Source organism: Rhinolophus hipposideros (assembly GCF_964194185.1).
Source record: "Rhinolophus hipposideros genome assembly, chromosome: X".
NCBI lineage: Eukaryota > Metazoa > Chordata > Mammalia > Chiroptera > Rhinolophidae > Rhinolophus > Rhinolophus hipposideros.
In genome coordinates, this window is record NC_138046.1 from 46,751,146 (window position 1) to 46,776,990 (window position 25,845).

At 41.7% G+C, this 25,845-nt stretch overlaps 1 protein-coding gene across 2 annotated transcripts in view; it reads left to right on the forward strand.

Annotated features, from left to right (window-relative positions):
• Window positions 1-25,845, forward strand: part of CHRDL1 (chordin like 1) — a gene marked incomplete at its 5' end in the record, with an annotated part of 187,614 nt that overhangs the window by 158,368 nt on the left and 3,401 nt on the right. For both annotated transcript variants that reach the window (XM_081043672.1, XM_081043671.1), the window contains 4 exons: window positions 4,718-4,886; window positions 8,324-8,518; window positions 20,677-20,844; window positions 23,320-23,409. In XM_081043672.1, coding sequence (XP_080899798.1) covers window positions 4,718-4,886; window positions 8,324-8,518; window positions 20,677-20,844; window positions 23,320-23,409 — 622 coding nt within the window. The remainder of the gene's footprint in view (window positions 1-4,717; window positions 4,887-8,323; window positions 8,519-20,676; window positions 20,845-23,319; window positions 23,410-25,845) is intronic.

Consider the following 25,845-nt stretch of genomic DNA (forward strand, 5'->3'; position numbering starts at 1 on the left):
AAAAAAGAAAAAAATGTGTAATACTCAATATATGCCAATAACAAAAGATGAATACAAGTCACGTTTGACAAGTCACGTAATTACAAGAGGTGCTCAAAGTGGTTACCATCAGCATTGAGACACTTCCAATTACGGCGAACTACTGCTTTAGCACAGATAATATCTGTGTGTGTGTGTGTGTGTGTGTGTATGTAATTATAGTTGACATTTAATATTATTTCACTTCAGCTTCAGGTGTACAGCACAGTAGTCAGGCATCTACACAGTCTATGAGGTGATCCCCTGATAAGTCCAATTCTCATCTGGCACCCTACATAATCTTCAATATTTTTGATTATACTCCCCATATTGTATTTCATATCCCTGTGACTATATTGTGACTACTAATTTGTACTTTCTGATCCATTTACCTTCTCCCCCATCCTTACCCCCTCCCATATAGCAACCATCAGTTTTTTTCTCTATGTTTCTGAGACTATTTATGTTTGTTTGCTTATTTATTCTGTTCTTTCGATTCCACATATAAATGAGATCATATGGTGTTTGTCTTTCTCAGTGTGACTTTTTTCATTCAGCATGATATTCTCTAGGTCCATTCATGTTTTTGCAAATGGTAAGATTTCATTCTTTTTTATGGCCGAGTAATACTCCATTCTATAAATATACCACAGTTTCTTTATCCAATCATATATAGATGGGCATTTTGGTTGTTTCCATATCTTGGCTATTGTGAATAGTGCTGCAATAAACATAGGGGTGCATATATTATTTTGAATTAGGGTTTTGGATTTCTCTGGATAGATACCCAGGAGTGGAATTGCTAGGTCATAAGATTGTTGGTGGGACTGCAGATTGGTACAGCCACTTTTGAAAACAGGATGGAGGTTCCTCAAAAAAAAAGCCATTGCTCTTAACTCAGAATCACATATCACCTTCTAGCTCAATAATATTGAATGCCAATTATAGTTAAATATAAATAAATAAACAAACAAATAAATAAATAAATAAATAAATACTCTGACAGTTAAGTTCGAGAACTTGTTGCAACAATGTTGCTAACATTTTTGTACCAACTGGACAAACAGTTAACCAAGTTTACTATTTGGGTGTTATGAAAAGGCTGCGTGGAAAAGTTAGATGACCTGAACTTTTCGCCATTTCATGGCTCTTGTATCATGGCAATGCACCAGCTCACACGACACTGTCTGTGAGGGAGTTTTTAGCCAGTAAACAAATAGCTGTATTGGAACACCCTCCCTACTCACCTGATTTGGTCCCCAATGACTTCTTTCTTTACCCAAAAATAAAGAAATTATCGAAAGGAAGACATTTTGATGACATTCAGGACATCGAGGGTAATAGGATGACAGCTCTGATGGCCATTCCAGAAAAAGAGTTCTAAAATTGCTTTGAAGGGTGGGCTTGGCACAGGTGTCGGTGCATAGCTTCCCAAGGGGAGTACTTCGAAGGTGACTGTAGTGATATTCAGCAATGAGATATGTAGCACTTTTTCTAGGATAAGTTCTCAAACTTAATTGTCAGACCTTGTGGTCACAGGATGTGGAGTACAGCATAGGGAATAGAGTCAATGGAATTGTAGCAGCTATATACAATATCAGAGGGGTAGTAGATTGGGGGAAGGGGTATATCACTTTGTGGAGGGTGTAAATGTCTGACTAGTACATTGTTTTATACACCTGAAAGTAATAATAAATAAATCACATATCACCACCTTCACTCCCAGGCTGAAACAGAAGATCCTTTATGTCAGCGATTCTCAATCTAGGCTTCAAATTAGAGTCCACTGAGGGGTATATAAAAATCTTGATGCTTATACCTCACCCCAGATAAATTCCATCAGACTCCCTGGGCGTGGGACCCAGGCATCAGTATTTTTACAGCTCCCCAGGTGATTCCGTGTGCAGTGGCTGACATCTATAAGAACTTTTGTTTGGAGCCACTTTTAGCCAAATATTTGTGGACCACTGAACTTGACTAGATATTATCTCTCCTACTTTCTCCTCCTCTTCTTCCTCTTGCTCCTCCTGTTCATCTTCCCCATACTTTCACTCACCTGTCAGCTCCAAAAACTCAACCTTCATTGTAACACTGAATAAATAACCTCTCCTCCCTGGCCTCAGTTTCTCTGTCAGTAAAACAAAAGACTTACATACTATGAGATTCTGGGGGGCTGACTGGTCTCTGATCAAAATCCTTGAGTTTTTTGTTCTGTCTGCAATCATTTTTCTACCCTTATCATATGTCCAAGGTCTGACTCTCTGGTACCACAGAACAGCTTTTCATTTTGTACTCACCCTCATAAATCAGGGAACTTCTTGTGCTTGCAGTTTTTCCTGTGTCAGTGGCCTTCCATCTCAAATTCTAGCGCTGTTGAACTCCCTCCTTTTAGCATCGGTAGGACACAAACCAGCCAAACTGTCCTTTCTGTGTTTCTTTGGCAAAACTTTGCCAAACTCCCAAAAGGACAGAACAATCTGCAATTGCCTTTGTGGAATGTTAGTGATTATGGCAGAAAAAGATATATGAGCCATTGTGGGAATGAAAACTATTTGCACTGAGAATCCCATCTGTGTAATGATAATACATGAATGCAAATTCTTATTTATGTGCATTTTTATAGCAATGCACCAGTATGGGCTTTTCTTAGAAGGAACAATATTCTCTTTCTCTTACTCCAGCTCCTGTTCGCTCTCCTCTTCTCCCACCAAAGACCCCCTCCAAGAGAGTAATAATAATTCCCAAAGCTAAATTTGCAACATGTGTGTCTATGGAACATATCTGTATTTTTTTATGGAATGGTGGAGTCAGGGAACACCATAACTACCTTCTCAAAGTTCCCTGCTATTTCTATCACTGAATATAAAGATATTCCTTTTCTATTGCCTGCAAAAGAATTTTTTATTGGGTCCTCCCTCCTTTACACCTAACAATTGCCTCTAAAACACAATGTTATTTGGCTTTAAGCCTTAGGTTCTACTCTTCATTCATTCCATCCTACTCTATCTTCACTATACCTCAGCTCCTGGAACAGGGGTGGGTAGCAGAATAGTGGGCTCGTCAAATGTCTTAACCCTTTGCTGAAAGAGCAGTGATTGGATTATTTGTATGACAGGACTCTAAGCTTTCATTAGGGACCACAGCTTTCATTCATTCATTCATTCATTCAAGTTTTTGATGAGCACCTTTCTATATGCTAGACACTGTTTTAGGCACTGGGGATATAGCAGAGAACAAAACAAAGTCCTCACCTCTGTGGAGCTGACATTCTAATACTGTCATGCACTGTCAGTTCTTCTATGAAATGTCTATGGTGTCCATGCTCTGATCTATGATCTTATGCCCTTGTCTGTGCTTAGAATCTCAGTGCATGTATCTGAAATCTACTTGACTCCTGTCTCTTCCTCCTATCCAGTTCACCCTATGCATTCTAACAGGTCAAACACCGTTCTGATTATTACCATTCTTTAAAAACATCCCTCAAAGGCTTCTACATCCTTACATCTGTTACCTACTAAATAAAGTCTCACTCCTTAGACTGTTATTTAATGTCCTCCAATATCTGGCTCCAATCCACTTCTGGAATGTTATCTTTCAGTTGTTCCCTTTTATGGACTCTGTTCTCTGCTGTACCTTCTCAACTTGTAAACCTCTGCTTGGGATATTCCTCACCAACTCTGCCCATAAAAAGTCTATCTACCCTTCATGGCCCAGATCACAAAACCTCCCCAGAGAGAAGCTCTCTTTCTTATCCTAATTTGCACAGCTTTTTATACTTCTGTGGCCTCTGTCACATCCTGCCTTGTGTTGAAGACTACTTCCTTAACTCTTAAACCTGAACGTGAGTCTTAGGAGCTAGGACACTTTACTTTTGGTTGTTTGCTCCCTTGGAAGTTTTTAGGTGAATCTTGTCCAATCTTCATCAAGGAGAGAAAAAAATCTCAGCATGGTGCCTGTGCTGCTTTATTTTACATCCCTATGAGGTCTGACAATTAAGTTCGAGAAGTTGTTGCAATGCTGTTGCTAACATTTTTGGTATCAGAGGGATCATTCATTATGAATTTGTACCAACTGGACAAACAGTTAACCAAGTTTACTATTTGGAAGCACTGAAAAGGCTGCATGAAAAAGTTAGACAAAGACAACCAGAACTTTTCGCCAACAATTCATGGCTCTTGCATCACGACAATGCACCAGCTCACACAGCACTGTCTGTGAGGAAGTTTTTAGCCAGGAAACAAATAACTATATTGGAACACCCTCCCTACTCACCTGATCCTGCCCCCAGTGACTTCTTTCTTTACCCGAAGATAAAGGAAATATTGAAAGGAAGACACTTTGATGACATTCAGGACATCGATAATACAACGACAGCTCTGATGGCCATTCCAGAAAAAGAGTTCTAAAATTGCTTTGAAGGGTGGACTAGGAGCTGGTGTTGGTGCACAGCTTCCCAAGGGGAGTACTTAGAAGGGGACTGTAGTGATATTCAGCAATGAGGCATGTAGCATTTTATCTAGGATGAGTTCATGAACTTCATTGTCTGATTTCATATTTCTCTATTGGTGGGGTTGGACATGCATTTCAGATCAGAGGTCACCACTAAAAATCATCAAATGGCCTTCTAATGTATGTAAGGCCATCTCTGCCTTCTCATTGATGGATTTAGGGGACTAAATTTGTCCTTGTCATTTTACAGAGACATTCTTACCACCGCTCTCACTATAATCCTCCACCAAGCCCGCAGTCCGGAGGTCTGCCCCGCTTTCCTGGGATCAGAAGTCACCGGAGAGCTCTTATGGATTCCCAGCAAGCATCAGGCACCATAGTGCAGATTGTCATCAATAACAAGCACACGCATGGACAAGGTAAGTGGTGTATTCCTTTTGTACTGCATCTACATCAGGGTTTCAGCAGCCCAGGTCTTCGGAGGGCTAGAGCTGGAAAAGGCCCCTTCCTCTCATGCATATCATACATTCACATGTGGATCACTCACCATCAAGTGTACGATGTATGGGCAGATGACTCCAGGGACTCAGGATTTCCCTAACTGCAGCCCAAAGAGCATAGTTTAAATTTCAAGTGTATCTGTCCTTATCTAGGACAGATGATAAGAAAGCAGTGAACCTAATGCAGCCTCCAGCATTTTCTCATTTGACCCTGGGGGTTGAAGGTCATTTGGGAATGTTCATTGGGTCTTTAACAGAATGAGAAGTGTTCGTTTTCCAGTTAGGGTACCCAATGCTCAAAGGTACTCAGCGCCAAACACTTTTAAAGCTCTTATCCATACCTTAGAAATATTATTCTCACACCTCAGTGCACCCCAGATTCTCCCGGAGCTCTTGTTAAAGGTACATATTCTGGGCCCAACACTCAGAGATTCTACTTCATGTGAGGAGATTGTCCTTAGAATTTATTGATCTAGTGAGAAATCCAGAAATCTCCTGGCCTGAGCACCAGGAGGATTGATCATGTTATCACGGATACACAGCCTACTCAGCTGACCAGCTGGCTGCAGCAGGCACACACACACTCTGAGGCTGTTCCTTCCTGCATGGAGTCCCCTGGCCTCCACCTCCCCCACCCTCCATTAGCGGGGGTGGAGGCAGGAGAAATTCTATCAAACTATTGACTGCTTCTTACTATTTTAGGCATAGAGTCAAGCAGCTCTTCAGAGCAAGAGCTCAGCTGATTCCTTTTTATGAAACCATAAACATGTTTTGTTTCCTTTAAAGGAAAAACAAACCAAAGACAGTTCTCTGAATGGGTTAAAAGTAATAAATTATTAGACCAAATGATTGAATAACATGAGTGAAAAGCAATCCTTTACAAAGAACTCTTACTGTAAATCTCAACAAAGCTAGTCAAACCTAAGCTAGTTGATCACATCTGTTACTAGTTAGATATACATTTTATATTAAAAATAAAAAAATTAAATTGCTTTGGAAACTAACAGGCTTAAGAAGAACCTTCAAAATAAAACTCTTAATAAAAAATGGTGATATATTAGAAGAATTAGAAATATTTACTATCGATCTGGGTTTGATTTGAAATTTATTATTTTTAAATTCCAAGGCATTCTGATATGAATTTATGAAATGAGGAGGAGGAGTTAAGATGCAGTTTGATTTTCAATCCTAAATTGCCTCCAATAGATTCGATTTGCTCTGAAAGTATTTCAAAACCTTAAAAATCATGAGGGGAAATGAACTTTGAAAACCCTAAATCCCATAATTTCTACAGACCTCTTCATTTTCAGGGCAGAGGCTCATCCCTTGATTTTCTCCATGTCGTACAAAAACCCTAGCAGTTCACATTTATTCATTGCCCCTATTGATCTGGATGCAGCAGTTCACTGGAGAATCACTTGTCCTCATCCTCAATTCCCAATGTCTCAGATGGATGATTCAAAATCACCTTGAGAATTTGTTGGTGGGGAGAAGACTACATTTCCCTCCAGAGAATTAGCATCACCTTATTTCACTTGAGACTGTAGGCACTCATCCAGTCTAGATTATTCCCTTAGTCTAAACATTTAGGGGAAAGGGAATCTAGCTATATAATACTATGAATCCTCTCTGCCCCACCTGTTTTTGTTTGTTTGTTTGTTTTTCATTATTTTTTTTAGCTTTCCTGCTAACTATGTGCTTCTCTGAGATACGCCTACTTTGTTCCTTGCTAGAGTCAAAGGAGACAAGCAATGGGACTCCACCAATTTGAATTTGAGTCCAGCCTAAATTTCTTGAAGCAGACTATGTACTCACTTGATTGCATTGTCTAGAAAGGAGTGTCACTGTACAGGGAGGAGAAGAGGTGAGGGCAGGAGAGAGAACAACACATCTGTCCTCTCTTGTCATGTGATTCCATTCACAGCCCTGAGCCTCACAGTTCAGATATCAAATCCCTATTGTATTTTACTGTAAGGTTGGGAGCTTCTCTGATTTAGGTTTAGGTCTTTGGCTATATTACATAGATTGACCTGTTAAAGTACCTAGTACTCTAGCAGCTCTTGCGAAGGACAAGAAAAGGCAGCCAACATCATCCATATTTCTTAATGTGAACCAATGGACTTGATGAGAAACAAATAGCCCAATGATTCATTCTTTTGAAGCCACTGTTTTGCAGCCAAATCAGTCAATTCGTTGAAATGCTCTGTGTGGGGCTATTTCTCCCACCTTACCCCCACCTTATGTGATACAGCCCACCCTAGAGATGTTGTTGATTGGTATGGTGAGGTGATGGGAATAATGAGAAACATACCCAGGCCCAGTAGTGGCTTGAAATCCCCAGAATGTCTCAGCATTTTGAAAAAGGGAGAAAACTCAGTCTCAGACCTCCCCCATTTGCAGCCCTGTGCAGTTCTCATCCTGGAGCCTAGCTCTGTGCCTCACAGTAGGAGCTGGATATGTTTTGGTTGGTTTACACTGGAGGATGTTCCTGTGGCCCCTTGCATTCATAGGCCTCTCAACCTGCAGCCCAGATGCTTGCTCTTGCAAGGACCCTCAAAAATCACAGAGCTTCACTTCCCACTCAACAAATATGAGACCACCAAAGGATAGCTGTAGTACAGGCACTGGTTCTCTGTAGTCAAATCTCTACAGCCACTATGAGGTGGGGGCAGAAGACACTGCCTGAAGATTAGTGACAAAAGGACTGCCTTTCACTACTTACTGGGATGATGTGGGTCCTTTTTCTTTCAATCTTGTCTTATAATCTTCCTTCCCATGCCAGAGAGTAGGCCAGCACCATGAAGCTCCATACCCATCTGTGTTGGTGAATCAGACTCTCATAGCATTTGATATTCTGAATGGGTTTGCTTCAGGATCTGGAAAAAAAAATGGCCCTTTGGAAAGAGCAATAGCTTTCACATCTAGCCTCCCTGGGTAGCAAATCTCTGGTAAATTATCATGCCAAGAAGCACATACATTTGGGCCATATAATCCTCTATGGAACTGCAGGTGTTAACACTACATTCTACTAGAGGTTCCTTATCAGGTACCCCAGACAGATAGAACTCTGCTTTCATACATTCATTCATTTCTGCACTTAAAAAAATATTTATTGACTACCAGGAATTTGTGAACATTCAGAGGCCATGGTTGAAGAACCTGAATAGTTGTTGATGGTAGAGCAAAGCCCAAGCTATGTTTTGAGTTAGAAGAGGCTGTTTTGTCACTGTATCTCCACAGTCATGTAAAGAACAAAGGATGTTTGATGTCTTAAGGGGTTCCAGTCTTTGGTTCTGAGTACAGGGGCCCATTTCAACTCCCTAGACTTTAATTTGCAGTCACGTGTTCTCTTACAGTGTGTGTTTACAATGGAAAGACCTATTCCCATGGCGAGTCCTGGCACCCGAACCTCCGGGCATTTGGCATTGTGGAATGTGTGCTGTGCACTTGTAATGTCACCAAACAAGAGTGCAAGAAAATCCATTGCCCCAACCGATACCCCTGCAAGTATCCTCAAAAAGTAGATGGAAAGTGCTGCAAGGTGTGTCGAGGTAAAAAGACAAAAGGTGCGTTGGTTGGAAGCCCTGCCTTTGGTTGACTGAGATCCCCACTTAGTCATTCTCAGTGTTGTTTGAGCATCAGAAATATAATCAACCTGTGATATCACTGTAATGATAATAGTTCTATTAATAATGAAATTCATTTGCTCCTCTCTTGAAGGGCTAGTAAGATGGTAGCTTGGAAGACATTTACTACTAAGAAACAGACGGGATTTGCTTGTGTCAACAATACCTTTGACCCAATGTAGACCTAAATGCCAAACTTAAGCCTTGGTTTTATAAATAGTAGAAAAAATTAGCTTATGATAATGATTAGGAAGAACAGTAGTACCTTTCATTTCTATCACTATTTAACTCATCAAAGCACAGTCACATCCAGTACCTTTTTGAGCTAGGATGAGAGACAGATGTGGTACAGTGGAAGGAGAGTGGGTACTGGTCCTAATCTAAGTTGCTGTGTGATCTTGAAAATGTGCCAACTATGCTCTGGACCTCATCAGCCTCATCAATACTATACAATTAAAATTTCGAACAGTTGGTCTCCAACCTCCCTTCCAAGACTAAAATCCTATCATGATATTGTTTCTCTTTTTAGGATGATAAAACTGAGGTGTATAAAGTAGAGTGTTTTGCCCAGAGTCACATAGAGAGATAATAAAATCAAGGCCTGGAACCCAGGTCACTTCTAGCCCATTGTGTTTTCCAGACCAGTAGAAAATATTAACTGATGAAAAGGACAAATTATTTATTATTTTTAAGATTTTTACTAAAATAGAGCTACCATACAATATTATATTATTTTCAGTTGTACACCATAGTTATTTAACATTTATATACCTAAAGAAGTGATCACCATGATAATTCCAGCAACCATCTGATACCATATCACACTATTACAATATTATTGACTATATTCCTATGCTTTATATTATAATATATCCCCAAGACTTATTTGTTTTATACTGGAAATAAGAAGAAATGCTTATTCCTCTTCTTTTTATTCCCCCTTTTTTAACTTTTCAGTTACAGTTGACATTCAATATAATTTTACGTTAGTTTCAGGTGTACAGCATAGTGGTTGGACATTTATATAATTTAAGAAATAATCTTTCTGACTAGTCTAGTACCCACCTTGCACTATACATAGTTATTACCATATTACCGATTATATTCCCTATGCTTTATTTTATATTCCTGTGACTATTTTGTAACTACCAATTTCTATTTCCTAATCTCTTCCCTTTTTTCACCCAGCCCTTCTGACACCATACATAGTTATTAAAATATTATTGACTGTATTTCTTATGCAATGCCCTACATCCCCATGACTGCTTTGTAACAACCAATTTGTACTTTTTAATCCCTTCCCCTTTTTCACCCACCTCAAAACCCCTCCAGTCTGGCAACCATCAAAGTGTTCTCTGTATCTATGAGTTTGTTTCTGTTTTCTTTGTTTGTTTATTTTGTTCTTCAGATTCCACATATAAGCGAAATCACATTACATCTGTCTTTCTCTGTCTGACATGCTTCATTCAGCACAATACCATTCAGGGCCATCCATGCCACCGCAGATGGCAAGAACCCATTCTCTTCCCCGGACAAGCAATATTCCATTGTATATATCTACCACCTACTCTATTCATTGATCCACCAACAGACACCCAGGCTGCCTCCACATCTTGGCCATAGTAAACAAAGCTGCAATGACCATATGGATGCACACATCCCCTTAAAGCAGTGTTTTGGGTTTTTTCAGATAAATACCCCAAAGTGGGATTACTGGGTCCTTCTTTGTCTGTTGTTATAGCATTTGATGTAAAGTATATTTTGTCTCTGGTGTAAGTACTGCTACCCCATCTATTTTTCTGTTTCCATTTTCATTAAATATCTTATTCTATTCCTTTACTTTCAGTCTCTGTGTGTCTTTTGAGTTTCTTGTAGGCAGCATATGTACGTGTCTTGTTTTCTTATCCATTCAGCTACCTTGTCTTTTGATTGGAGCATTTGATACGTTCACATTTAAAGTAATTATTGATAGATATGTAGTTATTGCCATTCTATTATTCATATTTTTGTCTTGTTTCATCTTAAAGAAGTCCCTCTAATATTCCTTGTAATGCTGGTTTGGTGGTGATGAACTTCTTTAGCTTTCTCTTGTCTAGGAAGCTCTTTCTGTCCCTCGATTTTAAATGATGGTTTTGCTGGGTAGAGTAATCTTATCTTGGTTGTAGGTCCTTGCTTTTCATTGCTTTCAATATTTTGTGCCAATCTCTTCTGGCCTGTAAAGTTTCTGTTGAGAAATCAGCTGACAGTCTTATCGGAGCTCCCTTGTAGGTAACTGCGTTTCTCTTGCTGCTTTTAAGATTTTCTGTTTGTTTTTAAGCTTTGGCATTTTAATTATGATGTGTCTTGGTGTTGGCCTCTTTGGGTTCATCTTGTTTGGGACTCCCTGAGCTTCCTAGGCTTGTATATCTATTTCCTTCACCAAATTAGGGAAGTTCTCCATCATTATTTCTTCAAATAGGTTTTCAATTCCTTGCTGTCTCTCTTCTCATTCTGGTACCTCTATGATGTGAATGTTGGTATGCCTGATGTTGTCCCAGAGGCCCCTTAAACTCTCCTCATTTTTTTGGATTCTTTTTTCTTTTCGCTGTTCTGATTGGATGTTTTCTGCTACCTTATCTTCTAAATACTTGATGCGATCCTCTCCTTCATCTAATCTACTGTTGATTCCTTCTGCTGTATTGTTTTTATTTCAGTTATTGTATTCTTTATTTTTTTTAACTAGTTTTTTAATTTATTGGTGTGACAATTGTTAGTAAAATTACATAGATTTCAGGTGTACAATTTTGTATTAAATTATCCATCATCTATAAATCCCATTGTGTGTTCATCACCCAGAGTCAGTTTTCCTTCCATCACCAAATAATTTGATCCCCCTTACCTTCATCTGCCATCCCCCACCCCCTTACCCTCTGGTAACCACTAAACTATTGTCTATGTCTATGAGTTTTTGTTTCTCATTTGTCTTGTTCTCTTGTTGTTTTTGGTTTATATACCACGTATCAGTGAAATCATATGGTTCTCTACTTTTTCTGTCTGACTTATTTCGCTTAGCATACTCCCAAGATCCATCCATGTTGTCACAAATGCAGACTGGTGCAGCCGTTATGAAAGGCAGTGTGGAGGTTTCTCAAAAAATTACGAATAGAATTACCATATGACCCAGCAGCAATCCCTCTCCTGGGTATCTCCCCCAAAAATCTGAAAACATTTATACATAAAGACACGTGTGCTCCAATGTTCATTGCAGCTTTGTTTACGGTGGCCAAGACATGGAAACAACCAAAATGTCCTTCGATAGATGAATGGATAAAGAAGTTGTGGTATATATACACAATGGAATGCTATTCTGTGGTAGTCTTTATTTCTGATTGGTTCTTTTTTATGTTTTCTGTCTCCATTTTTATGTTTCCTGTCTTTTTGTTGAAGTCCTCCCTGAGGTCATTTACCATCCTTATAACCAGTGTTTTGAACTCTGTGTCTGATAGATTGCTTGTCTCTATTTTGTTCAGTTCTTTTTCTGGAACTTTGTTCTATTCTTTCATTTGAGACATGTTTCTTTGTCTCCCCATTTTTTTTTTTGCTTGCCTCTCTGTATTTGTTTCTATGTATTAGGTAGGGTTGCTATGTCTCCCGGTCTTGGTAGAGTGGCCTTAGGTAGTAGGTGCCCTGTGGCATCCAGTGGCAGTCTCTCTGGTCACCAGAGGCAGGTGCTCCAGGTGTGCCCCTTGTGTGGTTTGTGTGTTCCCTCCTGTTGAAGTTGAGCCTTGGTTCTGTTTGCACGTTAATGGGAGGGAGTGACCCTCAGGCTGATTGGTTGTGAGGACTGGCCGTGGCTACAGTGGAAGAATTGTGGTGCAGGGGCTGACCGTACAGAGCTGGATTAACTTTAGCAGGTGACTGCCCAGTCTGCCTTTTGGGTATGTTGTCTTTGGTGGCAGCCAGGTGATGCTCTCCTCAGTCCAAAGCTGGCCACTGGTCATGCCAGCCCTGGGACCTCCTGGGAGGGGACCCACTGCAGGCTGCAGCAAATTAATTATTTAAATGGTGGTTTTGACATATGGCTAGATAAAAATATAGTTCATAGTACTGGGATTGACAGAGTATGGAATTCGTAATCAATTATTCCAGCCCTGGCTCAGTCACTGGTTTCCTGTGTGACTTAGAACAAGTCACTCTCAGAGCCTCAGTTTCCTTCTATGCAAAATGGGAGGGTCAGAGTGGATTATTTTTGGGGGTCCTTCTAGCTTCAACATTCTGAGAGTGAATTAATTAGTAATTTCCAAGACAGTTTAAAAAACAAACATTTGTTAAATGTAGGCAGAGACGAGATCAGGCTCGTTCAGGGTGGTATGGCCGTAGATATATATATGGTGATGGAAAGAGAACTGACTCTGGATGGTGAACACACAATGTGAGATACAGATAATGTATTACAGAATTGTACACCTGAAATCTATGTAACTTTACTTACAATTGTCGCCCAAATAAACTTTAATTTAAAGAAAACTAAATGTAGGCAGAGAGCTAAATTATTTATTCCTTCCATTTAGACAACTCCTCATTAGTAGCAGGCAAACATGAACCTATTCAATGTATATTTTTTGAGTATCTTCAAATAAGCCAGTGGTTCCTAAAGTTGTCTACACATTGGAATCCCCCATAGAGCTTCTGTAAATACCTGTATCCCATCCCCACAGATGATGACTTAATTGATATGAGGTGTGGCCTGGATTTTGGAATTTATAAAAGATCTTGAGATGATATTAATTTGCAGACAAGTATGGGAACACCTGCTGTAGGCCCAGGGTAGTTTCTGGTGTTGCTACTCAAACTGTGCTTTGTGGACCAGCAGCACCTGGAAGCTAGTAAGAAATGCAGACACTCAGGTTCAACCTCTAACGTACTGCTTCAGAATCTGCATTTTAACAAACCCCCCCACTTGATTATTGTGAACATTAAAGTTTGAGAAGCATTTATTAATGGCACAAACAAAATCTTTCTTAATATAATGACCCCCGTGTTTCAGAGTAAACAGAGGGTAGGGTATGGACAGTAAGGACAGGAGCTATCTGATCTGAAATAGAGAAATGGGCCATTACAATTGATGAGGAAATGTACTTACTAGGGGTAAGGAAAGAGCACATTATGAGGTTGATATGGACATGGGGGCAACCCAGCCATGATGACCTTTTATGACTTCCAAGTCTGTGATCTCACTGAATCCTCAAACTTTTTAGTGCCACTTAGGAATAATTCCACCAACACAATTTTCTCTTTGGTCAAGGGACTAATGCCTGTAATCATATAAGTATTACAACATGATAATTTCAGATTAGATTAATATTACCTAAACTACCCCAAGTAAGATAAATCCTCCCAGTATATATTGTTATAATTTGAATCTCAGATCTTTAGTCCTAATCCCATTTTGTTGTGTGCTTAGGATTTTATTGATGCAGGTAATTCACATAGTAAACAAATCAAAAAGGTGTGAGAACAGGACACAGAATAGGCATTGTCTTTTAAATAATTGGCCTCTCAGGTTGGTCATATTTATTAAAACCTTTACTTTCCATACTCTTTGGCTAAGCAATTCCATGCCTAGGAATCCTAACAAAGTAATAAATAATAGACATACACAAATATACAAACAAGGATTTTTGCTGCAATGCTGTTTACAATCATGAAAAATTGTGAACAATTAGGAAGTATGGCAATGGTTAAATATATTATAGTGTGGTTTTGCTGTGGCACAGTACACAACAATTTAAAAATCATTGTAGACCAACATTTAATGACATAGAAAGATGTTTGCAATATATTTGTTAAGTACAAAAGGCAAGCTAAAAAGAATATGCATTGTCATCTGCTAAAATAATTCTCTAGATAATCCACCAAAAGAAAACGGTTTATTCGGGAAGAAAAAAAGAGAAAACGGAACTGTCAAGAGAAGGCATGCAGGCCTGCACAAATGGAGGACAGTCCTCCGTGGCCTGGAAAAAGAGAGGGGCTGAGCCCAACAGGGCTCCCTCCTATATTAACCTCCCTCTCCCTGGACGTTACCACAGAGTTCAACAGGAAGTTAAAACAAGAGAGTCAGCAAGGGCCCCAAATCCACCCACAGTCCTTCCATCTGCATGGTTAAGCATCCCAAGATGTCAGTTTCCATTCAACATTGTAATATGATCCCACATTGTGTGTTACAAAAAGAAAGTGTTTATAACACACTTAGACAAAATAAAAGACTGGAAGGGCATGTGGAAGAATGTTAACAGTGGCTATCTTTAGGTGACTGACTTATGGGTAATTCTTATTTTCTTCTTGTTTATCTGTGTTTTCTAAATTTTCAATGTACATTACTTTTGTGATTAGAAAAATAATAAAAGTTATTATTTTTAAAACTTCCTTCCAAACTTCCAGTTGACAACATACTAAAGAGTCTGACTGACTAAACCTGTTTCTCTGAAAAAGTTCTTTCCCCACCCTTCTCATGTGTGTGGAGATAGAGGACTTATTGGGCAACACAGAATAGGAGAGAATCTCTCTCCTATTCTGTGTACCTGTCTCTCAGTGAACCAGCCATGGGTGTTTGCAAATTGAACGACTCCTTAATAGTCACATTGTCTAACAAGAGTCACTATCCACAGAGGCCAGGTGTGGGGACAAAGCCCCAGAGAGCAGTTTCTAGGCTCTCGGCCTTACGTGGAAAGGTGCTGGCTCGGGTAGTAGATGGCCATCAGCTGTGGCTAATTGACCATCAGCTGTAACCAGTTAGCCAATTAGCCACTGATATAACTGCTGCGGCTGTGCTGGTTGGTGAGTCGAGTCAGTCGAGTGAGTCGGTTGGTTGGCAGGCAGAGAAGCAGACAGCAGGTTGCAGGTCGTGTGACTCCAGCCTCCAGTGAGACCATAGTGGTATTATTACCCTACTTATGGCTCTGTGGGTGTTCCTTTTTGGCCTCACCATATCCTGCATTCTTATGTGGGGGGTGGGACCAGAGACCCCGAGGCCGCCTCACATGACAAATGGAGCAGCGAGCAGGGTCTCCCGCATGACAAATGACGCAGCGAGCAGGGTATGGTGCCAGCCAAAACCTACCAAAGCATGGTGGAGCAGTTTGTGTGTGTAAAAGTTCAGCTTTGGGAGGCCCATGAGGAGTGACACTGGAAATGGGAGGTTCAGAATGCCTGGGTGACTCAAGCCTCCAGATGGCACACCACCCTCTTGGCCATGGAAGGTGTTGTCTTCCTTTTGTTGATCTGCTTCTGCTGTAGGCTCCGAGGATTATGGACATTATACATGGAGGCCTCCACACACTCAGACACCGGGCATGGCAAGCAAGATTCCGACCAGGTAGGAATGGCATCTGACTCTGGGCAGGAGAACGTGTGGCACCCACACAGTGTGTGGTGTCCGTTGGCCAGTGTTCTCAGGAGTTGGACCGCCAAGGAGGGGTGGGAGGACATGGATGGCTCTCCAGCCAGTGTGGAGAGGGCCCTGCAGTCTCTGGCTGAGCGGTTGCCAGAGGAGGCTAAGGCTACAGCCGGCCGTGTGGGCTGGATGTTCCTCAGGGCCTTGAGTCTCAACATGGAAAGTGCGCTTCATGAAATGGCCCAGGTGCCGGACCAGGTGTCCCACTTGGAGGCGCTGGAAGCTCGGGTCCGCCTGTTAGAAGAGGGGCCCCACAGTGGAGACTCTGAGGCAGAGGCGGAGGAAGCAAGTGGAGACAACATAGCTCCCAACCCCCAAGCCCAGCCAATCTTGAAGCAAAGGGTAAAACATGAACAACTTTTGGGCTCCGGGGGCATTGCTGCAGGCAACCCAGCTGTGACTGAGTTCATAACCTACACCCCTTACACTCCCACTGAGTTGCAGGAGCTGGGGAGGCGGTACAGACAGCGCCCTGGAGAGCCAGTCTCTGCTTGGCTATTACATTTATGGGGTGAGGGAGCAGACAACATTCTCTGCTCCCCAGGCAAGATGGAAAAGCTAGCCTTCGTGACAGTGCATCTGTCCCTGAGACAAAGGTTACAGAACTGCCAATAGGTTGGCCCAAGACCAGGGCAACCACTCTCTAATGGATTGGCTCACTGCTGCAGTACGCACAGTATGGGGACAGGCTGGCGAGCTGCCAGGCAATGTGAGTAAATGACAGTCATATACGGAACTTACTCAAATCATCCGTGAAATGGGTATGAGACGTGCTATTTTCAACCCTAATATGCAGGGGCCGGATGACGACCATTTTACAGCCAGCATGAGAGATCTGGTTTTGGATACTGCATCTGCGAGTGCTTTTGGATCCCTGGTTGCCATTCTTACACCCTATGTGGGGCAGTGGATCCATGAAGTTACAATTGCCATGGCCACCCTAGGGGATGTTGAAAGCTGGAGGCAAAGGAAATTAAGACAGGAGGTCCGAGCAGTTGAGACCTGGAAGCCCAAACCAAAGGTAAAGGCGCGAGGTCGCGGTTCTCAGAGAGTAACACGGGCACAGATGTGGCATGATCTCATGGCAACAGGGGTCAATTGGGAAAAACTAGACTGACAACCCAATGCACTCTTATTGGAACTTTGGAAACAGTTGCGTCCGGAACAGCAATTCCGGAGAAGCCTAAAGGAGACATCTGAGAAAGTGCGACCCGTGTCCCTCCAGGACTTCATGAGGCCTCTTAAGGCTGACTCCTTTCAGCTTGATTAGGGGTGGGACCAGAGACCCCACAGGCCACCTCCCACGACAAATGGCGGAGTGAGCAGGGTCTCCCGCATGACACCAGGGCACCTGCTTCACGTTCTCAGCAACTTTAAAGCATCAAGGGGCATATACTTTATCATGCATTCAATTTGAAAATATGTATGATGTGCCTACTGTGTGCAAGACTGTTACACTGAGAATAGAGAGATGAACAAAACAGACAAAGGCTACTTGCTGGCCTGGTCCTTACATTCTACTGGCCAAGGGTGTCCCTCACCCCCAGCTTGAGGAGGACTTGGAGCCCTTACCCTGCAGAGAGAGCACACATTGTGAGGCCAACACACAGCCCTGGCGAATGACTGTGGACTATGGGGATTGCCTCTCATCCCTGATATGATGGACTGCTTGACTGTTTGGGAACATACCACCATGTAGTGGAACTAGCGGATGTTTGCTTCCCGTATCTCACCCGTCTGCCAGCGAGACTGGTGCAGGGAGACCCCTCGTTGGGGTGTAGGAGGATGTTTGCTTCCTGTGTCTCGACCAGCTGCCATCAAGAATATGTAAGCACCTTGTCAGTGAGCCACCATTGTTCCAGCATGGTGCCCTGAGAAACCCTGGCTGTGCCCAGAAATCAGGTGGACATCGAGGGACACACACTGCGACATTACTTGAACTGGAATGAAACTTTTTCTCATGAGCTGGGTTCCTGACACAGGGCCCCTCACAGAAGACGCTTGTCGTGTAGACTGTGAGGCAAGATCCTGTAGGGATTGAGTGTGAGGACAGAATCCCAGCAGTTTCCAGGTTCTCGGCCTCACGTGGAAAGGTGCTGGCTCAGGTAGTAGATGGCCATCAGCTGTAATCAGATGGCCATTCATTGTGGCTGGGTGGCCATCAGCTGTTACCGGTTAGCCATTAGCCACTAATATAACTGCCGTGGCTATGCTAGGGGGTTGATTGGTTGGCAGACAAGCAGACAAAGGATTGCAGCTAGCAAGTGGGGTTGGCTGGCAGAGAAGCAGACAGCAAATTGCGGATCGTGTGGCTCCTGCTTCCTGTATCTAAAACCCAGCCGACAGCGAGAATGTAGTGGTATGATTCCCCTATCTATGGCTCCATTGGTGTTCGTTTTTGGCCTCACCATATCCTGCGTTTTTGTGCGGAGAGTGGGAGCCAAGATCCTGCATGACCGAAGGGAAAAGAGATAAATACAATTCACTGATGACCCAATCAAAAGTTTCATTATAACAAAGGATTGCAGGCTCCTGCAGTAATAAACTGGGACCAAAATAAAGGATGTGAATTTCACCTCTCTCTCTCTTGCTTTTGCTCTGGTAAAGGCCGGCCTTGCCTTGAATTATTCAGTGGCCACCTACAGAGTTGTGTATGACTCCCACTTCCCGAAGACACCTGGAAATCTCGTAATTACACACTCTTTTTGGGTTACAGCATAAAAAGCCCCTGTTAAGACTTAAAAGTTTTCTGGGCTTGGCTAGTACATCATTATTCATCACCACTTCCTTAAGGAAATGGTTTCTTAAATTCTTACTTCTGGAGGGCTCAGGACAGGAGCATTCTCCCGGGAAGTGGGAATGGCCAGAAATTATTTCAAGCATGGCATGCTTCCCCAGAAGTAAATGAAAATAAGTGAACATAGAGTGATCAGACAGCACCTTGAGGTGGAGGGTGTGGAATGAGGAGGATGTTCCTGAGTAAGTAGTTTGAAAGACACACTTGTTTATCTTAATATTTTAAGTGCCAGACAGGATTGAGTCATTAATGGACTTTTTTGTTTGTGGATCTCTTCTGGTGAGTAAATTAAGCTCTTGGAGGGCAGGGTGTGGTGATGCAGGAAGACTCTTCAGGACACTGGCAGAGCTTTTAGCATATTATAGATCCTTCCAGTGCCATCATGGATTTCATATGGCAGTTATAGCCATAGCCAGTATTGAACTCGTGATCAAAATTTAACAAATGAAGTCAGCTCTCATTCTAAAGGTGATAATTACATACATGGAAGTCCCTGTACACTTAGTGACCTCTTCCTCTTCACCCATTTGAAAAGTGCTAGCACGCCCTGAAATACCTAACATGTCACCTTTTTTACAATAGCCCACAAAGTAATTAAATAACTAAAAAGAAAGACTAAAGGACAAAGGAAGCTTGATTCTAGGATAATCCTCAAATTGAGTAATCCAACCTGGAATCATCAAGAGAAGATTTGGGTTTGTCCAATGTGGTGGGAGAGGGAAAGCTAATCAGGTCAGTAAGAGACATGTAATAGCAATTTGATTACAATCTCTGGTCTAAGTGATTCTGATTGGCTAACAGTGATCTTCCTAATTAGAGTCACAGATCCAAAGCACTCCACACTCGACTGTTTCATCAGATACTCTTACAGATGGTTTCTGCACATAGTCAAAGTTTTCAGTGTCCATAGCTTCTCTTTGTTGTTCCTGATTTGAGGATACACTTTAAATACACAACAGAAGAGGGTGCTGATTTCAATGCCAGCAAAGGAACTTAATTTGCAGATAGCCAACCCAGAGAAACTTTCGTTGGTAGGGGGCTGAGGAATGAGGAAGGTGGAGTGGAATGGGGTATCTTTCCACCATAAAGGTGGTACCTTTATGCCTGGAACCTGAAATCCATGTTTAGTTGATACATTAAACAATCCATACTTGGGGAATTTGACCATTTTTTTGTGTGTCTCCCAACCGTTCATTTGGCATAGCATGCATATGACTAATCTGACATCTAGGTTTTGGCACTAGTGTTGATCCAGTCTTATCGTTCCTCTTACAAACAAATCAGAGAGCATTCAGAAATGTCAAGCCAATTTGGACAGATCCTATGGCAAGTATAGGCACAGAAATGAGTGTCATAGATGTTTTCTAAGTATATCTAAGTGATGTCAGGAAAGTTAACTGAGGCCCTCTGTCAGTCCATTCCCTGGGTCTCTGTTGGTAAACACTGAGCTAGAAAGATCATGATCCTGACCCACATGGAAAATCCTGTGTTCCCTAATGTGCCTAAGAGATCCGTACCTGGCCACATACTTCCTCTTCATGAAGGTCCACTTCTTATGTGCTGGTGGATAGATCCACTTTAGTTTGTGGGGCAGTGTTCTGCAGAACTAGGATACTGTCATCATGTGTACTTAAAGGTCACATGCTCCTTTGTAAGATTTGGTAGCTGTTATAGGAACAGCCTAAGCTGAGCCAATGAAATATGGGTTGAATTTCTATCTCTGTAAGAATGTTCTTGTTAATTGTCCACTTTTGATGAGTATGAGGTGTCATGAACAATGAGATACATACATGCAGAAGTTCACTTTTAATGTTGGAAAACCATAACAAAATTCTACTTGCTTCCTAACTCTAGAAGAACTTCCAGTCCAAAGCTTTGACAGCAAAGGCCACTTTTGTGGAGAAGAAACAGTACCTGTGTATGAATCAGTGTTCATGGAGGATGGGGAGACCACAAGAAAAATAGCACTGGAGACAGAGAGACCACCCCAGGTAGAGGTCCATGTTTGGACCATTAGAAAGGGTAAGCAATATAACATTACTTTTTTTTGTTTGTTTCTTGGGTATTTTTCTTTTAAGGGGACACAGAGAAGGAGGGGAAAACTCACCTTAATTTTGATTCAACGTGTTCCTCTGTTTGGGTCAGAAGATTTCCTGATTGATTAGAAACTAACACATGACTAACAAATTTGTTATTATGGCCTTTAAATTTAACCTTGGCCTGGGTTAAAAAATAAGTATTGACCCTTGGGGTTTGCCATCTTTTTCACACAAGCGAGGCTGGAGGAGTGGTCCTCAACCCTGGCTACACATTAGAATCATCTGGGAGATGTTATTTTAAAATACCAAATACCTGGGCCTACCCCCAGAGATTCTGACTAACTGGTTGGGAGTGGGGTCTGGGCTTAAGTTTTTGTTTTTTTTAAAGATCCACAGTTGATTCTAGTGTGTAGCCAGAGTTGCAAACTATTAAACTGTAGTCTACCATTCTTTCCAACACGAAACTCCACAAACATGAAAATCCATTCATTCAGTGGGAAGCGAAGTGTATTGAATCATGCTATGTACTGTAGGGTAAGACAGATTTAAAACATCATCCTTGGCCTCAAGAATATAGTCTCACTGGAGGAACAATTCCAGTCATGATGTCCAATTCCTTTTTTGATTACTCACAGTAACTGCCACAGCAAGACACATTGTAATCCTATAGCTATTCAAACCATCCCATAGATAAAAGATCAGTGCTGATCTAGTTTGGCCAGGTTTTCAAGGAATTCAAGTGTAGAGGTGAGATTTTCTGGGGACAGAGCCAGGAGTGCAGTTTCCAGGCTCTCGCCCTTATGTGGAAAGGTGCTCACTCGGGTAGTAAATGGCCATCAACTATGATTGGATGGCCATCAGCTGTAACCAGTGAGCCACTGGCCACTAATATAACTGCCGTGGCTACGCTAGCAGAAAATGGGGGCTAGCAAGATGGTGGCTGAGCTACCAAGAGCGGATTGCAGTTAGCAAGTGAGGTTGGTTGGCAAAGAGAAGTGGACGCCAGGTTGCAGTTCGTGTGGCTCCTGCTTCCTGTGTCTCCAACCCAGCTGCCAGCGAGAATATAGTGGTATGACTCCCCTATCTATGGCTCCGTGGGTGTTTCTTTTTGGCCTCACCATGTCCTGCAGTCTTGTGTGGGGAGCGGGACCAGAGACCCCGCATGACATCCCGTGTGACAGATTTTAATGGGAAAATCATGCACATTTTGTTCTACTGGAACCTGCATAAAGCTCGAGTGTGTTCAAACATTAGGATGTTTCAGCATCATGCAAGGAGGTGGTTTAAAATACAACTACCTGGCACCATCTAAGAGATGCAAATTCAATAAGCTTTGGGTAGGTTCTAAACTTTTGCATTTTTAACAAACAGCCAGGTAATTTTAATTTAGGTGGCACTTGGACCATAGTTTGAGAAACAACTGCTGTTGTATTTGTGGGGCTTTTCTCTCTCCTTTCACAACCACCTTTCTTTTTTGAAAGAACAAGTTCCTCCCTATCCCTTAAAAAATATTCTAGAACACATATATGTTTCTTGTTCATGTTTATTTTTCTATTCATCTATTGATTTTGATTCCCTAACTCTCTAGCTCCTCTATAACTGGCCACCTAGGACTAAGTGCTGTTCTGTTGGCTTCCCTAGCAGTGAGCCCACTATTTTTCATACCACATATCTCACCACACAGAGGTGTATAGATGTTTTTCAACTCACTAGTATAGCATCTAAATAACCATGTTCACAGTGCTAGGCAATCAAGGTCTGTGCATGGCAGGCAGAGAAAAACTCAGACTTCATTAATGTTTTTCCTTGTAGACCTCTTAAGGATTAGTTAGTTGGGTTGATAACATGCTGTTCCTTAACTGCAAAACAGTATTCAGGCAAGTTTGAGACTGGAACACCTTTATTTGAACTCTCCACACTTTTTTTTTTTAATAAGAGAAAGTTAAAGGAGCTGTGAATATTTCCCAAAGGAAAATATGCTTTTTGGTAAGTTCAAGAACTGGAATGGCTTCTCCATTTATACAAACAACCTGTCTGTATCAATCCCACTGCTGGCTCTCATTGCTTAACCAGGAGAGAAGCCCTGTGGTTTGGCAGGGACATTGTCTACCCAGACTTGGGGCAAGGGCAGAATTTCTAATACTGCCTTTGGCTGCAGAAGCTCTAACCATCACCCATGTTTGATTCCATATGGCTTTCCCTAGGATGGGATCTCAGCTCTATCTCCCTATCTCCATCCTTTGGAGAACGAGTGGGAGGCCAGAGAGCCAAGAAAATAAATGGAGTCGATTGTAATCCTTGAACCATCCAAGTTGCTGGTTAAGCACAGTACACAGCCCAGCTGCATACATCTAAGCCCTAGTAATTAGATAATATGCTCAGCCCAAGCAGAAAAAGGGGCTGGTGGTTTCAGATAGAGGGCACCTGACCACCAGCCCCACTTTTTGCTTGGCCTCAGGCATCCTCCAGCACTTCCATATTGAGAAGATCTCCAAGAGGATGTTTGAGGAACTCCATCATTTCAAGCTGGTGACCAGGACAACCCTGAGTAAGTGGTACCTCTCTTTCTTTACTCCTCCTTGGAAAACACACCCAATTTGCAATGGAGCATAGCTATAAATAAAGTCTATCTGTGGTCTCAGTGAACATTAGCAATGCTCACTATCAGCACTGGAGGGTGTTCTATATCTTCTCCAGTGACTTAGCAGAGAATGTGGTGTTTGGATGTGAACTGAAAAGCCTTGCTCTGGTGAATACAAATCCAGACGTAATCTGAGCATAAGCTACCTCAGGTCAAAGTTTCCTGAATATCTTTAATGAAATTGCTAAACTCAGAGTCTCAATATGGTTAGAAAAAGCTCACAAGATTCCAGATCTGGTATATTTGTGGAGACTTCACATCTTGAAGGATATGTCTTCTGGTGGTAGGAATGAGAGAGAGAAAATCAATACATATCATTTCCCGTATTGTATCAAAGCTCTGTTTGGCTCTTTGGAACTGCCCCTGGCTGGTCATGTTTCTTTAAAAGTATTCAGGTACTCAAGCATACTTGCAGCTCTCCCACTTTCTACACTAGATGGAGCCTAGGGACTAGATACTACTAACCTCTGGGGGATGGGGTACACTTCTGAAAGAATAACAGACAGAATTTTTATCTTCAGGGAATTCTAATGGGCGAGACAGAACATGAAAATGCCTTCACTATGAATTAGTATCCTTCTGAGGAATTAAATACCTAAGTGCGCAGAGGAACTGCAAAGAATGATGAGATGAGAGTCAGGTGGGCTTAGTCGGGGAAGGCTTCCAGGAAGAGGTGTGTTTTGAAAGAGAAGGGTGTGACTGGGCAACAGGTCAGAAAATCAATCCAGGGAGAGAGTGTAGCCTAAGAGAAGACTCAGGCAAGGAGCAAACAAGAAGTGTGGGTGTGGGTGAGGAACAATTACAAAGACCACATAAGGTGCACAGAAAGATGAGAGAAGTTGGAGGTAGGAAGTAATCAGAGGGCCTAGAAGAAGTCAGTGAGAAGTCCAGATATAATGCAAGTAGCACTGGTGGTTGCTCTATATTTACAAACAGTGTGGTAATATCAAAATGGTGCTTTGAAAAAATGTCTCTTGGCTGTCAGATGGATTTATTAAGCACCTGCTTTGATGAGGCCAGATTATGCAGAGCCCAATATGCAAGGCTAAGAAGTTGGACTTGATCTCTAGACCAGAGAAACCCAGTGAAGTTTTTTTTAAGCAAGTAAAGGATGCATTGACATCTGTTCTTTTAGAAGGAGGTGCTTACTGTGTGAAGTGAAAGGTGGACTGTTAGTGAAAGAGCTGGTTATTGTCTGAGTTACTGTGTTTCCCTGAAAATAAGACCTAGCCAGACTATCAGCTCTGATGCATGTTTTGGAGCAAAAATTAATATAAGACGTGGTCTTATTTTACTATAAGACTGGGTCTTATATAATGTAATGTAATGTAATGTAATATACTATAATACCAGGTCTTATATTAATTTTTGCTCCAAAAGACGCATTAGAGCTGATTGTACGGATAGGTCTTATTTTCAGGGAAACAGGGTAGGAAGCAATTATACTGCATTAAGTCAGTAAGACGGGGAAGAGAGGTCACTGTGAGAGACGTCTCTGGGGTCAAATCATCAAGAACAGTATCAAAGAGAGAAATCAGTTTGGAATGACTCCAATATTAATAACTTTATAGTGAGTGAATAGTAATACCATTCACCAAAGAGATACTCTGGAGAATAAGCAGATATTGGTGAAAAATCTGAGTCTCACTTGGAATATCTTTAGCTTAAGATGCTTAAGGGCTATCTGAGCAGAATTATCCAATAAGCTGCTGGAAATAGAGTTGATGAGGTCAGTTAGTTGTTTGTTCTGCTGGAGACTGATGGACAATAAACTGGACAGTAGGAGAATTTAAACAGAGGAGTTGGGAGTCCTAACATGTGAGCAAGGAGTAAAGGAGTCAGGGTCTAGAATCCCAGGATCAATGATGTGACTTTTGAAATTACCAATTAATTTAAAAGAACATATTTTTTGTTTATACTGTGAACAAGCCACTGTGCTAGACACCAGGGGACTTGAAAGATTATTTAAACAAACTTTCTTCTTGTAACAGTTAGGATTTGGAATATATAACAGAAGTAGACAGTGTGTGCTTCAAACTGTGTGCTGCTGAAGAAGTAGGTAATGAGAGGATCCTGCAGAGTCACATGGGGACACAAAAGAACAAGCCTGACTCCTTTATATAATGTGTCTCTCAGATCCTGGCACACAGTGGTGCTTCAGTAAAAGCTGGCTTCTTCCCTTATCCTTCTCTGCTTTTTCCTTCTACCTTGCTATTGAGTTGGAGAAAACAGGGAAATAGAAACAGAGAAATTAAGTCTGAAAAGAAGGGTGTTGTTCCTATGTGGCTAGTGAATAAAAGAAGAGGTTTAACATAGGTTCTGGATTAAGAGGAGCTTGCTAAC